The 16,173-nt window shown below is 37.6% G+C and overlaps 1 protein-coding gene across 2 annotated transcripts in view; it reads left to right on the top strand.

The window, feature by feature from the left end:
- Nucleotides 1-15,732, top strand: part of BMP5 (bone morphogenetic protein 5) — a 52,272-nt gene extending 36,540 nt beyond the window's left edge. The window contains exons 4-7 of one of the 2 annotated variants that reach the window (XM_084202155.1): nucleotides 3,820-4,017; nucleotides 9,777-9,853; nucleotides 11,707-11,817; nucleotides 15,475-15,732. In XM_084202155.1, the coding sequence (XP_084058281.1) occupies nucleotides 3,820-4,017; nucleotides 9,777-9,853; nucleotides 11,707-11,817; nucleotides 15,475-15,624 (536 nt within the window). In that variant the 3' untranslated portion in view covers nucleotides 15,625-15,732. The remainder of the gene's footprint in view (nucleotides 1-3,819; nucleotides 4,018-9,776; nucleotides 9,854-11,706; nucleotides 11,818-15,474) is intronic. The other variant, XM_084202156.1, reaches the window with a different exon arrangement.
- Nucleotides 15,733-16,173: the final 441 nt, after the last annotated feature.

The following is a 16,173-nucleotide window of genomic DNA, read 5'->3' as shown; positions in this document are numbered from 1 at the left end:
AATGAACTTTTAAGATGGAACTTGATCAGTTCACACAAAGGATTGTATGATGTGACTGCATGTGGCAGAGCTGAAGCAGACAGAGGGACACAGCAAAGAGCTCTGCTGTTATCAACCCGAACACAATTCCTATTTTGTGCATGAAAAAACAAAAACCACAAAATTGTCGGAATTGTTGAGATAGGACCTTTTTGTAAGCTGAACTTCACAGTTATTTTTGCAGCAGTGATTCTTTTATTATTAGGGGAGAGAATGTGAAAAGGCAAATAATATTCATTCAATTCAGTCAGTCAAACCCAAACTTCCATGCAAGTTTTTATGCAAACTGCTAAGGGCACCTTACTATCAAATAGTATAAAAGCCGAAAAGAAGTTTAAATGCCAAGTCAAACAAATACATCTTGCCAAAGACTCAGAATCCCATGAATAAGGACTAAGGAGTTCAGCAAATTTGAAACATAATGCTTTAAATAAGTTTTATCTCCAAATATACCTGCCAGTGTGTAGAGGAGATAATTAATTGTCAGAGCAGTATTGAGAAGTGCATGCCAGAATGTGAAGAATACAATGGCTCTGGACTATCACTGCACAGAGTAAATCCATCTATTTTGTTTTTGGGGTTTTTCCTAGATGCAGGGACAATTGCAGTGGCTAAGTTCAGTGGAGCAGGCACTAGCAGACTGCGGGTTACTTGCACTTCCTTCTTTTCTTCTGAAATCTGAAAAAAATCTTTGAAATCCTCAGAATTAAAGATTTGATGGAAGAACAGACTGGAGCCCATTTTTCAGAATGCTGGACAACATTGTTCAGAGATGCTCAAGAGAGGCAGAAAGACAAACCTTGCTGTTTTGGTTTTACAAGTTTCATCTGGCTGAAGCTCCGAGGGTAGTTAAGCAGGTCAGCCTGAGTCATTCAGCTGACTTTAGAAAGTATTGCTTTAATGCCACAGTATGGAACAACTGTGTGCCCCAGAGACCTGGATTTCCAGTTGCCATTGAAGCCAAGAGTTTTCAAAATGTTTACAAGAAACGATAGATTAAACCCACTTACAAAAATGAATGCTAAAAGGGGAAATTCAGGATAGAGCAAATATTTTTTTAATGTATGCTGAAATTGACACTACAAACAAAAATAAGGACTACCTAACAAGACCATGGCACACACAATGGAGCTACTGCTGTGGCAGAAAGCTTGATGCTTTTCAGAGGCAGAAAGCTTTGAAATACCTCCTGTTCAAGAAGGGGCAATATTTTTTAGAGTGAAGGCAAATATTCCCCATATACACAATTTTAATTTTTTTTTTAAATAAAGGATAATAGAAGTTCTGTAAATGCAAAATTTCTTTTGAAAAGAAGTAACCTAAAATGGAGACAACATATGTAGTTTGAATTTCCAAACCAAACAGTTCAGAGATCCCCCTCAGAAGAAATATAGCGTCTCAAGGGCAGTGTATATTTTGATTGCTTCATCTTCTGAAAGTTGCAGTTAAGCTAAGGTTTATGATAAACTGAGAGAGAAAAGTTTAACAATGTACCCACAGAAGTCAATAAAAGTTTTCCTTTGCACAAGAAGCAGATCCAGTGCATATACCATTTATGAATTGAACAAACGAGTCCTAAAATCTTATGCTGGCTGCTTAGAAGATCAAGCACATAAAGGAATATAGTCACATAAGCTGTTTCTCTGTGTAAAAAGGCTGTGGGTAACAGGATTAATTTTTTATAGTATATCTCTATACCCTGGATAACCAAGTAAGCCTTAACTTGTGGAATCTTAATAGCCATCTCATTGCTGAAGTCTAAAGGAAACCCAGAGGAAACTTAATAATATTAAAAGTTATTTTAAAGGGAGTTCACATTGGTTTGAAGGATATTTTGCTTCACACACAATATCCACCATTGTAAATTCAGGGAACCTAAATTTAAATTCAGAAAAGCTTCACACACCTTTAGAGTTCTCAATATATAAATCTAATAGTATTCTCCATATGTCCATCAGTAAAGCATTAATATTTTACAGATAAAATTAAAATTCTGAAAGACATTGGAATGAAAAGTAAAGAAAAATAGTAAAAATATTCCCTCTAGAAATGAAGGGAAATGTGGAACTTTGTGGTGAGAAGCTAGCTTGTCCACGTTGTTATGAATAGAGAACAGCGTGTACAGTTTTTCATATCTGACTTGCAACAGAAGATTGGAACATATAGAAATTAATGTTACTGAATTATTTAATAGTAACTCAAACACATGAAAAAAAGAATTAAAGAAACACAAGACTAAAAAAGCATTTAAAATGAAATCAGAAGCTTCAACAAATATATTTTTCCATTGCAGTCAAAAAAGTAATTATCAAAATTGTTCAGAATATGTTGCCAATTACTCTGCTCCATAACTGCTAACTTTCTCAGTTCTTCTCTTGCCTTTGCTGGGCTCTCTGTCACTGGAAACATCTTAAACCAATTTAAAGTGCTACACCTGAATAAACATGTTGTAAAAGTGTTTATGTATTGAAGTGGGTCAGTTCAAGGTATGGTATTTGGCTGGAACTTCTAATTTCTCTTTTTACTGCAAAAGGGCTGCCAGAAGGAGGAAGTCTGAGCTGAATTAATACATTTGTTACAGTGGAAGTAGAATGGAAACTACTTTAACCACAAATCAAACTGCCTCTTTCATTTACGCCAGTGATAGAGTTTTTTTAAGAAATATAGACTCTGGCGTGCAGCCACTGTGAGTTTGTGTTTGAAAAGGAAACCTATATGCTTATTTCTATAATGTTTACTCCTATGCTTGTTTTCAAGTTCTTTTCCAGGGTGATTGAGTTAACAGCATTATAGGTTTGTGAGGCAGATGCTCCTTTGCTGCCCACGTACCAAATTTTCCAGCGGGTTTAGAAGAACGCCAAGGCGCCCCGGTGCCGCCTGGCGCGCGGTGCCAGTGCCCGGACCCTCCCTGGGTTTAAAGGACCTCTGTGTCCCCACCCTGCACAGCTGCACAGCTTCACATGACACTGTCTCATTTTCTGACGGCTGAAGGGCTCTGCATAATACACGTACGCACAAAAGTGTTTATGCTGCCAAAATAAATTCTGTTAAGAGTGAGGGTTTATTTGCTAAAATGTCACTGATGCAGTTTCAGTGACTTGTTTTGCTTTCCTTTCTTTCAGTGAGGTTTAGACCGCATAATATAGTGAGGTTACCACACAGTCCTGACTGAACAAATATTTTAAAGAAATATGCACATCCCCTGGGAACAGAACCAGAGTCAATAATACACATATTTCAAACTCTCTTCTCTTGGACTTCCTACCTTTACTGAATGGCTTCCTACCTTTACTGGTGAATGAACATCAGTTTGAGTAACACTGCACAATATTTATTTTTAAAGCAGAATTACATTTGTTATCTACACTTCTATTTGCTACTGGTTTGCTTGGGGGATTTAAAGTTCCATGTCCCACTGAAACGATGCAAAATTAGAAGACCTTATTACATTATACTTTCTATAGAAAATATACTTTTATCTTTCACTTCGATAGATGTATGCATGAGACCACCTCTGTAATGAATAAGATATACAGCACACCGAGACTGCAATTTTATAAAATAAAAATTGTATCTGTAAAGCTGTTGAAACTTATGCAAATTGTTTAGCTTTTTTGTCTTTTTAAGTTCTGTTCAACAAAATGTGGATAGACTCCTAATCATATAAATTCAGGATTGCAGCAAATTCCCTGCTATGCTTCATTCAGCAGTTGAACTCCTGCTATGGCCTTGGGAGGGACAGAAGTTCACCTTTTAACTTCCAATTTCCATTGCTTTTAGGTCGAAGTATCAATGTTAAATCTGCTGGCCTTGTTGGAAGACACGGGCCTCAGTCAAAGCAGCCATTCATGGTTGCATTCTTCAAGGCAAGTGAAGTGCTCTTCCGTTCTGTCCGAGCAGCCAACAATAAAAGGAAAAATCAGAACCGCAACAAATCCAGTAGTCAACAGGAGTCCTCTAGGATGCCAAGTGTTGGGGGTAAGATGGAGCTATGATTTGCAGTCTTTTTATAGGAGGTATGGGCACCTGCTCAAGGGCAATGCAGTCATAACAGCTCAAAAAGGTGCTGCTCACTGGCTGGACTGCCAGAACCAGTGTTCCCACTCCTCTTTCATTATGTTGGCCCTGGGTGTGATCTACCTTCTGTAAGTCAGATCAATTACATTTTTCATGGGCCCCAGGAGGGCGAAATGACCAAGCAGTTTAAGAAAGTCTGTGTCTGAGCTTGAAACTAAGCCTACACAGTATGCAACTGGATGATATCTATGCTATGCATAAGTAACAAAGAGAGGAAAAGGACTGCATCCCTGCTACTTGTCTAGGAAGCCTCACCAGAACTGCCTCTCAGCTGAAGAAGGCAAGATATATCACAAAAATCCCAATACTGGAAATGAGGAAACTTAACCATCTGCAAACTCGTAAACTGTTTAGGAGTTCAGACCAGCTGACAAGTAATGATATAAATATAAGATATATCCCTTTATGGAGGGAATTTGGTCCCTTACCTGAAAGGTATGGACAATAATGCACATTAAAATGTTCATAATTGCTTTAGAGCCTGGAATAAATTTTGCTCCAGTTTTTCCTGAAACAATCCTTTCAGCTGAAGGCACAAAGTCACTTTCTAAATATACTCACTTCTGAAAAAACATTTCTACTTTTTGGGAAAAGGGTGTGAAAGTGTTTCTTTCTATAAGCATGGCAGATTTTAATAACAGCATATCAAAACCTTAATATAAGTGCTGTTCTTAAATCCCATGGAAGTCTAAAAGTAAGCAAATCAATATTTCGTGGAAGGAATTTAGCCTTGGGCTGGGGCTTACCTATTTGAGAAGAAGTATTGTAAGCAATATGTATTACTTATATCTGTCTCAGAACCTTGACAGAGGCAGGCTAAGACTACTCTAATGCAATGAAAAAGCCTTTTCCAGCTCTTTTGCAGAAGGAAAATTTTACCATAACAACCAAAAATTACTGCTGAGTTGCTAAAGAAATCAAAGAAATTATTTAAATAATTTTTCATAATCTTTGGAAAGTCTGCTAATTTTGAGAATCACATTATTTTAGGTGAAGGGATAACCACCTAAGTACATGGTTCATGCAAGATACCTAAATATAAATATCACACTTTCAGATTGAATCCTATGTATGTAGTGCATGAAAAAGTGAGAATTGAACAGATTTCTTAAGCCTCGTTGATTACAGCAGGAAAGCCAAACACAAGCTCCTTGCTGCTTTAACCTGGGAAAAACACCTTATCACATTGCATTGACATAAGAATTACCTCAGGGAGAACTGTCTGTAAGTCTCAAAATATTTTTCAACCTTGTCTCTGCACCCAGTTATGCTCCAAACCTGTTGTAAAACAAGAAAAATCAGAACATCTCCAGCGAAATGTGCATTATGAAACAAATTTTCTCCTAATCTTTTTAAGGTCTACATAAGCACGGAGTACACCCCTACATGTGTCGATCCATGGCAGATCTCTTTCAGAAGAGATTGCAGTTCAAGAAAACCATATTGTTAAAAGAAGATCAGGTTAAGAAGCAATTGCACATGCAATTGCATCAAAATCAGAGGCATTTCCTGGAGAGAGAGGCATTAAGATTTTGGCAGGCTGGAAAAGATAGCCAAGCTGAAGGCAGATAAGTGACCACAGCTTCACATAGCAACACCTGTGGCAAAACTGCTCGAAGGTGTGGACTGTGGCAAACCTCATTCCACGCTCTTGCCTTGCAGTTTGCCTCAACAATTCCCATGTCACAAATAAACACATTTGTTTGGGGGTCATTAATGTTTGCTCTCTGGACTTTTCCCACCATGGGTGATCCAGAATTCTTTTAACAACTACTGCATTAATACTCATGAAATACTGTGGATGAACATGCTGAAGGCTACAAAGGCAATGTAGGGATTCTATCCAGATGTCACCAGTGTGTGAAAAAGGTGCAGAGAACAGAGCATGTTCTTATTTCTCTGATCTCTGACTCTTTTCAGAATATAGTCCCTTTATATGGAGAGCCTTCTATCAGAGAAAAGCTATGCCCTTTTTCTTTTTTCCAGCCCCAAGATCTGGGGGTTACACTGCATCCCTTAACGTTTGTGGTGAAGGCTAATTGTCCAAGTTCTCTACTGCTTCAGTAATGAGCAGAACTTCAAAAGTAAAATTCATGTCTCCATATTTAAACATAAAAGTTTTTGGGAAAAAAACCAAAGAATTTTGCCCATCATCTTTCTCACGGAAGATAGTCAATAGACTGTATTCAATCCTCATTCATTCTTTGAAGCAAGACAGTTGACACTGTGACCAGCAAAGATAATTGTGTGATGTAGGTCTTTTGTTTCTAAGCTTCTTCCATGATCTTGTATCTGCAGCAAGTAAGACAGAAGTGGCAGTGGAAGATGCTCACTTACATAGCCAGAGGTAATGTAGCCAGGTCCAGATAGATATGTTGTCATTCATGTATGACAGACTTCTAATATTTCTCTGTCTATACATCAGTCTCAACTTTACCACAATCATGTCTTCACTTCCTCCTTGCTTCTTTCTACATTTTCTCTTCCTTTTTTCCCCTTTTATTTTTTCTTTTTTCCCATTTTCCCTTGCTCTTGCCTTTTTTCATCTTTCTTTTGCCTCTTGCATTTTGTATTTTGCCACCCTCTTTTTCCCTTTTTAAGCTGTTGGATTTCATGTGTTTTGACAAGCTTTACTGTGTTCTCAGCTTGTCAAAAAGGAAAGCTCCACCAGACAACCCAGCTCTTTCCTTCCAAAGGACAAGACAGTTTTTTAATTATTCATGAAGCTTCACAAAATCATAGAACGGTTTAGGTTGGAAGAGACCTGGTCTAGCGGAAATGAGGGGAGTCCCTGCCCCTGGTAGGGGAGTTGGAAGTAGATGATCTTTAAGGTCACTTCCAACTAACATTCTGTGATTATCTCATATAGCCAATCTCAATATAAGAGAATAAAATCTTATGTATCTACTATTATAACACCTGGGAAATTGTTGGCAGACTTGGGGTCACCATCCCTGTGTTGCTAAGAACTTCAAGAGGAGATGATGTCAGTGCAGTGTAAAGACAGACAGAATTAAGCTTAGTGTTCAGGCTCTACCTGCCTGCTATGCACAGAGGAGTAAACTCTTTTTTTATTTACCCAGTTTTATTTTTGTCAAACTATAGATAGAAGAAAAAAGAAATTTAAAACCCCAAACCAAACCAAAACCAGGCAGGTTCTTTACAAAGTACATCACATAGCTCTCCCCTAAAAAAAAAAACTGGCTGAATTTTAATGTTTTAGTATTGTCTAAAAAGAGTTACTGTGTAACTGGGCACTAGAGAATAGCCACATTTAAATACTGAATGGAAACTAAAAAACAAAGCTACATAATTTTTGTTCATATGGAGATAAATCCAAGAAACAATATTTAAGACTAAATTTTGTGTATGCTATTGATTGGTGTTACACCAACAGATTCAAAATACAGTATTTTGCAATAGTGTGTATAAGCATGTTTTTATGTACTTATTTCCCCTGGAAAAAAAATCTCATTAAATTTCTTATATATATATTTTATTGACCTTCCACAGCTTTTTATGCTATGTAGGGGTTTAGATTCCACTGAGGAACAATGTTTTCTCAATCACAATAGCCTATGGTTTTGATTCTTGACAAAATAAGCATATGGGCTTTGAAGCTACAGTGTGTGAAATTGAATCCTTAGCACCAGATCTTATTATAAATGTCACATTTGATACTTACATCAAATGTTATATTACACACAACATTTGTCCTACATGAAAGGTAGAATTCAGGGAAGGATTCAGACTTTCCTGAATCTCACTTTCTTTGTAGGTGAATGGGTTAGATAGCTTACAGTCTGTACATTCTGGCCATTTTATCAGGTGTTCTTCAAATGATGTGACCACCCATCATCTGGATTAAAATGGCTCAGAGTATCACAACAATGATGACATCTGTGCAGTGACTTATATATGTATTATTCAGACCTTCTCCTTTTACTGTAGGAAGTTATGCTACATCCTGGCCCTGAAATCTCTGAACATGTTCTTGAATATGAAAATGTCACTGCAGGGAAAGCTGGCGAAGCCACAAACTTCAGCTTTCGTTTGTTTGCCTGCTTGTGTGCTATTAACAAACATATTGTCACTTTCCTGACTTTCTCCTGTGCATATTTTCCACATTTTTCAGTCAGAGTTTTTTTGCAAAGTGACTTGTATTCTATATGGATGATTTTTAAATTCCCTCTAATAGCTGGGACAGAAAAGCTCAATATTCACCTCCTATGAGTACCAATGTTAGTGAAAATGAATATATAGAACAGTGTGAAGAGTGATCAGTGAACACAGCTCTATTTTTTTAAAGTTCTTTTACTTTTAACTACCTTCACTGTACTTCTAGAGTGTGTGCAAAACCCATTGGATTATTACATACAACTCAGCACGAGTTATGACTCAGGGATTTTGGTTGTATTAAAGGCATATGGACTTTAGAAAAATTGTGATATCTTAGGGAGTCCTGCCTTGTTTCCAGTTGCTAGTCCAAAAAGACATAGAAATCCCATGGGATGTGGGTGTATCTTTTGACCCTACATGCTCTGGAACAACTGAGAGTATCTGAGATGGCAGTACATAACCAGCTGTATGTGCAGATCCTTTAATGACTGTCTTTGAAGGGCTAGGAAAATACCATAGGAAAGAACCAAGTGTTTGTCTTTAAAAACTATGAGGATTTGAGGAATCATAGCTTAGAAAGCCTAGCTTAACATCCCTGATGCTTATCTAGTATTGCAAATGGACATATTTGTGACTTGTGGACAGCTTTTGACACAGTTTTGGGAGTCATATTGGGCCCATGTGTATTCAAGAGAAAGTAGAAACACAGCCTGTTTAAAAAATAAAGAAAAAGCCTATTCAAAGAGCACGTTACCAGTAAAAGAAAAAATTGTCTGTGTATTTTGAATGACATCTTGTTGAGTCTGAGTCTCTTCTGGATCTGGTTCAGTCCAACCTTTTATTGGTAATAATTGGTTCCTTGAGCAGTAAGGAACAAGTACTAGAATTTCTCCAGGAGTAAGGTTGTCATTGAAAAGCATGTATGGAAGGTTCTGGGTGTCCTTCTATCCTGACACATCTCAGACAAAGAGCTTTCAGTCCTTTAAAAAGCACCTGTTAGTCTACTTGTTTACATTAGTATTACCAACTAAAGATCATCAAGTGGTGAATATTTCCAGAATATATGGCAAAAATTAAGAGGTATAATATGTGCCACTATGTGTTTAACTAAGAGACTGTTGGAAATTCCCTTGTTTCAGGACACTTTTTATTGCATCTTTTGAACTGGCAACTAAAACTGTGCCAACCTAGAGATGATTTCCCTGATATTTTGGATCAGGCTTTCACTTGTCTGCTTTGATTACCTATGTGGATATTATCAGAGGTGTTACTCAGTTGGCCAGCAAATAGACATCTTGCAAACCTGTTTCCCCTAATACTGTATGCATTATTTTTCCATTGTACAGAAATTGTATCAGTCTGACTGTGCTGATTCTGTATTTCCAGGTTTACATTGCCTTTACAACTAACCCTAGGAATATAAATGACACTATGGTTTTCCTTTCCTTTGTACAGCTTGGTAAGGATCTCAAAAACAGATAAAGTTTGTCAGTTCTAGCAATGCTTCCAAATAATTTATTAATGTTATTTTCTTCCTGTAGACTATAACACAAGTGAGCAAAAGCAAGCATGTAAGAAACACGAACTTTATGTGAGTTTCCGAGACTTAGGATGGCAGGTAAGATTATAAATGCTCTTTCCTAACAATTCAGGCTGGGACAATCTATTTTAAAGTCTCCCATTATTTACACTCTGCTTTCTTTATGGAAATTGGTATTAAAATGATGAGAGACAGATTCTTTAAATGCATTTTGTTGTAAGAAATCCTTATCAGTATTGCTATCACTATACCTTTACCTTTTTTAGCTCTTTTCTCAAAGATGTTGCATACATTAGCAACTTTATTATATGGATTCATTCACATAAAGATAAATCTAAACTACTGCTCAAGAGTTAAGTGAATCTGCACTAAATGAAACCAAAATCTCCACATCAAGTAATGAAAGGTTTTAAATTTTCACTAGTTCATATTTAAATCCCCCTTGTTCAGTGATGTCTGCTGCAGGTCATAGTGATTTCACTGGGGTAGGGTCCTTAAGGAAATAAATCTTGGATTTATTTCCCTAAGGAAAAAAGGCTCAGTGATCTTTATGATACCATAGCTAATTTTATATAATTTCTGCGGAAAACTCATCCTGCCATACAGTAACAAAAAAATAATATATTTACAGTAAAAGGTCATGAAGTCAGAGACAGGGCATTATGGGAAAAGCAAATAGAGATCAATCTAGGGTTTTTTTCCAGAAAGCAAAGAACTCTCTATAAAGAAAGAACAAGAAGGCCTTCAGCAACCTCTAACTCTTGCATATATAGGTAAAACCCAGGGATGGTTGCCTGTGCATTTCACATTTCTCTGAATTATTTTAAAACCACTTTCCAGGAGCAGAACAAGTCTATGAGGAGCAAAAGTATGCTGTCTCTTTAGTGACAGCTCAACCTTAATGTATCTAGCTCAGATTCTCATATGGCCTCATTATCCTTTCTGGTACTTTGTAGTAAATTTATCCCCACAGCAGCCTGAAGAAGTAGGCAGAGGCTGTTTTCCCAAGTCTGCAAAGCATAATTACCCTGTCCAGGGCCACAGAGCAGGCTTGTGGTATTGAACTCAGGCCACTGAACAAGTGAGCCATTGTCTCTTGATTACAGGGGTTTTTTTCAGATATCAACAGGATTTTTGGGTTTGTTTTTTTTTAACAGTAAATTCGGGTATGCTCCAAGATGTGCTAGACTCTCAGATCAGTGGCCATTGTGGCCACAGTAGTCAAAGAAAAAAGAAAATCTATATTTAACACAAAGGCTTCTGTAAGAATTAAAAGTTTCAGCTACAAAGCCAGAGCTACACTGTACAATATTTGATCAGTGAAACACAGTGTGAAATAAGATACAAAAAAGATACAAATCCCAAGTAGCTACTTGATTCTCTCTGCCCTTCCTGCAGCACCTCCATTACCTGGCAGAGGAGGAATTCAACAAACTAAACACACAGCTTTCATTAACATTTTAAAATATTTTCCCTCTTGTGGTCTTTTGCCCATGCTGTGTTACTTGAACTACTGAAAATGTATGATTCATTGACATGCCAACAGGTAATCCTTAGCAACGCTGTCTCACACAGCAATACTGTTAACAGTACTGACTGTGCTGAAGAGAATGCATTTTAATTACTTTTCTTGCACCAAGAAGTGCTCAAGACTTTTAGTCTGGAAGGAAAAGTATTCTGCAAATATATTTTAATCTTCAATCTCCCTTATAGTCTCATTAGCTGGTATTCAGTACGGATTTTTAGGTTTCATTAATTTTCATCTCAATTTTGCATGAACAAAGCAAGTACTTTAAAAAAAACAACAACATTCATTTCATGCCACCTTCTGAGGTTCATTTTGTCATTGAGCAAGTCTTATGTTGATATAGTTATAAATTCCCTGAGTGAGAAAATATAATGAGTGGATTTATTTGTTGTTGTTGTTTTAGGATTGGATTATTGCACCGGAGGGCTACGCTGCTTTTTACTGTGATGGAGAGTGTTCCTTTCCCCTCAATGCCCACATGAATGCAACAAACCATGCCATTGTTCAGACTCTGGTATGCCTCTGACTGTGCTATAGTTGCCTATGCTGCAGTTGTTTGTGTCTTTGCTCAGAGTCTGACTCCTGTTTACCACTACTGAATTTTGATTATTTCTTGGTAAATCATAACTCATTTCGAAACCTGCTTTAGTGATTTTGTTGGAGAGAGGATGAACTGCTCAGAGTGGCCTGTGTGGTAGGTTTCACCTCCATTTCAAATGCAATAGCACATGAGAAGACTGTGTTATATTACTGGAGGATTGCGTAGACAGGAACCAAAGGGGCCCCCTGGTTTGACTTCCAAGAGTTTTTGCAGCTTATTGAAGCTCAGTGTTAACATCTACATGTTATACCTTCCAGAAATGATGACACTTGGCCACTCTGTGGACCTCTGTTGTCAACTGTTGGCACAGATTCTTACACTGTAATTTAATGTGAAGCTTTGCAAACAGATGCATTTGCATGTACAAAATTGTGTTCAGTCATGCCTGGCTTACAAATGCAATTTAAAAATAAGTGTGTTTGGATCTGTTGCTCTGCCTGGTACATGTAAAAGGGGATTTGCAGCCAGCTTTCTGCCTCTGCTAATTCTTATGTTAGTCCTGTGCCTCAGCTGGAGCAGCCAAAAAGATGATCTTAGTTGAGGCAGCTGGCTAGGCCTCCTCTACCCCAGCAGCATTCAGCTACAGAAATCATGACCTTTAGACTATGACTAAATGCCATTACATTTGAGGCCAAAGTCTGGTCAGTCTGGTCAAAAACTGATTTATCACCTGTGCCAGCTAAAGAACGGGCTTTGAATATAGCACTGGTATTAGCAGAATGATTAAGAAGGAGAGGAATGAGAGATAATACACAAGGAGGGAGTCACAGCACGAAATGAGAACAGGAAAGGGTTGTCATCCCCAGTAAGTTTCTGGAACGTTCAAGATACTCAACTGAGATTAGAGAAACATGGATTTAAGTTTCCGTTTGATTTAAACTAATAATGGTAAGGTATCCTGACTATCAGATTATGCTGATGACTCTGTCCAAGGATAATGATATTTTTCTTTTATTTTCACATCAAAATCTGTGCCTGAAAAACCTTTCCCCCTTGAGAAATGAGTGGAGTTAGCACCTGGGATACTGGCCCAAACACCCCCCTCAAATTTAAACCCCACACCAAATAAAACACCCCCAAACCAAGCAAGCAAACAAACAAAAATAAAATTTTATTTCTTTCTGATAGAAAACAAGTTCTGTTTGTGAAAATTGTCAAGTATTTGTTCATGAGAGGGACATTTTCAGAAACTCAGCATATGCTGAGAACTTTTCCCTTCCATTCAATTTTTCATTTACTCACCTTCTCCAAGACCAATCACCAGTGCAACATTATTCCTCTATACTAGAATACCATTCAGCAAAACTTAGAAAAAGAAGGGAAAATATCAGATGCAAATAAGTAGAAGTGTGTTAAGGAGTTCAGGTGAAAGGGAACAGAAAAATGCCAGTTGGCAAGGAATACAGCAATGTTCTTAGAAGACAATGAAGAACAGCATTTCTGCAGTCCTGAGCAGAAAAGAAGTAGGTCAGCAAAGCAATAGTTTAGTATTACACAAGCATTGTCCAGAAAAGTTGCCAATATCACAGAGATCCCCAGGTTAGAGTTCCCTCCTGCAATTATGGACTGTTAAATAAGAGTTGGCTCACTGCTACTTTCTCTTGTGTGTTTTTCCCTTCCAAAAAATGGTTATTTTCCCATTGTTAGGAAATGTGTGTAGTTTGTCCTATTTTTTAAATTGGATACTTAATTTTTGCTCGTTTTATGGCCATTTTGGAATTGCGTGTCTCCCTTTGCATGTACTGTACATGCATTCACTGCAGCCAAAAAATCATGAGGCCAATTAAGTTTTAGCTGTACATAAATTAGATGAGATAACAGTAGTTTAATGCTTTCTGGTTTAAATTATACAAAACTCAGATTTACACAAGGTGTGCATATGGGGATGGCTTGGGAAGCAATTATTCATATGCTCCACCCTAATCCAAATGCAGTCACCTCCTGGCCATAATGATTACACCATTCTGAAAAAGCCTGCTCTTTGGTTTGGGAAGCGATTGTTCCTTGGTACCCCTCCAAACTTAACTGATTCTTTTTTATTTTCTTTTGTAACAAGAATAGGAGAAATACAGGCCAGTACCTCACTCTCTCCCTCTCTTGTTTCTCTGCAATTGAACTCAGGCAAACAGACAATACAGATGCATATAAATAAAAGACAGGGTGCATTTAATAAGCTCTATAAACTTTCTTCTCGTCTCCTGCACCACCCTCAGAACAGGCAAAGGGGTAGCATTGACTTCCTGGTCATGCAAGGCAGTGGATTATCAGGTTGGCTTGCACTGAATATGGGGTAAACATTTGAAAAGGCTGTTAACATCACTTCCAAGGGGGTATTGTGGGGCCACGGATCTTCCACCAGGGGTGCAGGGGCTGGTGGGACCACGATTTATGGCTGGACAAACATCTGACCAGGTCAGGCACAATCATTTTTTTCTCCAATGCTTTGCTATTCATTTGTTAAATAGTTTTTAAATGTGTGTCTAACTGTTACAAAACAGCTACTTCAGGATTTATTATTGCTCATTTCAAAAGACCTTCTCATGGTAACTGTTATGTAAAAATCGTTTCCTGATAGACTGTTCTCTGTTGTCTGGCAAAGGCTCTGGGTTTATATCACTGCAAGACAGATGGCTCTAACAGATTTACAAAGACTTAACATACAAACAAAATCTATTACTGCTGAAGTCTTCATCCATGCCTTAATAATCTGTTGCCCTCTCTATTACAACTCCCTCTTCTCTGGCTCCCCACGTTCCAAGCCTTCAGCATGTGTAGAATATTGCATCCAACCTTCTTTCAAGTACAAAGAACTTGACTTTCCCCCATTTTATTTCCACTAGATCTTGTTTGTTCTGGGACACTTTTGAAAACTCTTTTCTTTTACTTTAATCTTTCATTGATATATTTCAGCCTGGTGAACATAAAGACTTCTCTGCCTCAGTCCCTGCCCCAAATATTCTGTCCAGCTGGCACCCACATTATGAACTTATTTTTTTTTCAGTGGAAGTAGAATTGGATCCATAGACACCTAGATAAGACCTTAAAATGCACTCATACTGTCTGAGACCCCACATCCTACCATTTCATAGGCTGAAAACAGTTTCATTATGAGGCTTTGCCTGCACAACCTTCGCTGTCTGCAACAGATTTTCCTCCACACTGAACCCCCACCACAGGAAAGCATTTTAGCACACGCTGGGGTCTGGGTGAGACCTGGGGCTTGAGCCTTTGCTTCATGTTCTGCCCTGTCCTCAGCAAAAATGGTACAGAAAATATGTTTAAATGTTTTCCTGAGCAGCTGCCTAACTCCAATTTGCTAAATTTCATCTGAAAACCAACTCTCTGTCTTGGCCGCTTCTCATTTATCTCTCCATCTGCTTTTACTGAATAACCCTGCCTGTGCAACTGAAATAAGAAAAATGTGCTGGAGGTAAGCTGTACTTTAAAGTTGCTAACCGAGGAAAATTTGTGACCACAGCCCTTGCTGAATTGCAAAGACATGTTTTGCACTGACATTGTCCTTGCACCTCTCTGTTTGATATGTGAGCTATGTATTTATCTGTCTTTCAGGTTCACTTGATGTTCCCCGATCATGTACCAAAGCCATGCTGTGCACCAACAAAACTGAACGCAATCTCCGTGCTCTACTTTGATGACAGTTCCAATGTTATTTTAAAAAAATACAGGAATATGGTGGTGCGTTCATGTGGCTGCCACTAAAATAAAAAAAAATAATCTAAAGCAGAGGGTCTTATTCAAAATTGTAATAAAGTCAAGATATGAGCATTGCTGATGAAAAGGCAGGCCTAAATTTATTCTATTTCATGTCATCTCTCATTTAATTGTACAGTATAATGTACATAGTAGCTTTTATTTATTTAAAAGTATATAGTTTCTTTTGTATGAGCAAAATGTCAGAACCATTTATTTAATGGGTCACCTCACTATGCAGCAGAAGTTCACAAATTAATTTTTCCATTCACCATACTGAAATTTGCTTCATCCCATTTCAATATTGTAAAGTAAAGCCTTTTTGTATAGAATTTTTTTAAACTAGAAACTCCAGAAGTTCTGTAACTGCTTTGTATTGTTAGAGGAACTAAAATGCATTTGGTCATATTTTGCCAATGAAAACTGTGGCAAGGTATTTATTTAGAAAAAGGCGCAGGAAGAAAAAAACTAAGCTCAGCTAAACATATTTTTCTTTTAGAACTTCTGCTCCATTAGAAAAATGTTGAAATGTTGAACAGTGCTTAAGTAAATAAATAG

Source organism: Fringilla coelebs (assembly GCF_963513975.1).
Source record: "Fringilla coelebs genome assembly, chromosome: 3".
Classification (NCBI taxonomy): domain Eukaryota; kingdom Metazoa; phylum Chordata; class Aves; order Passeriformes; family Fringillidae; genus Fringilla; species Fringilla coelebs.
Note: the sequence above shows the minus strand (reverse complement) of the source record. Positions and strands in the feature narration are given on the sequence as shown.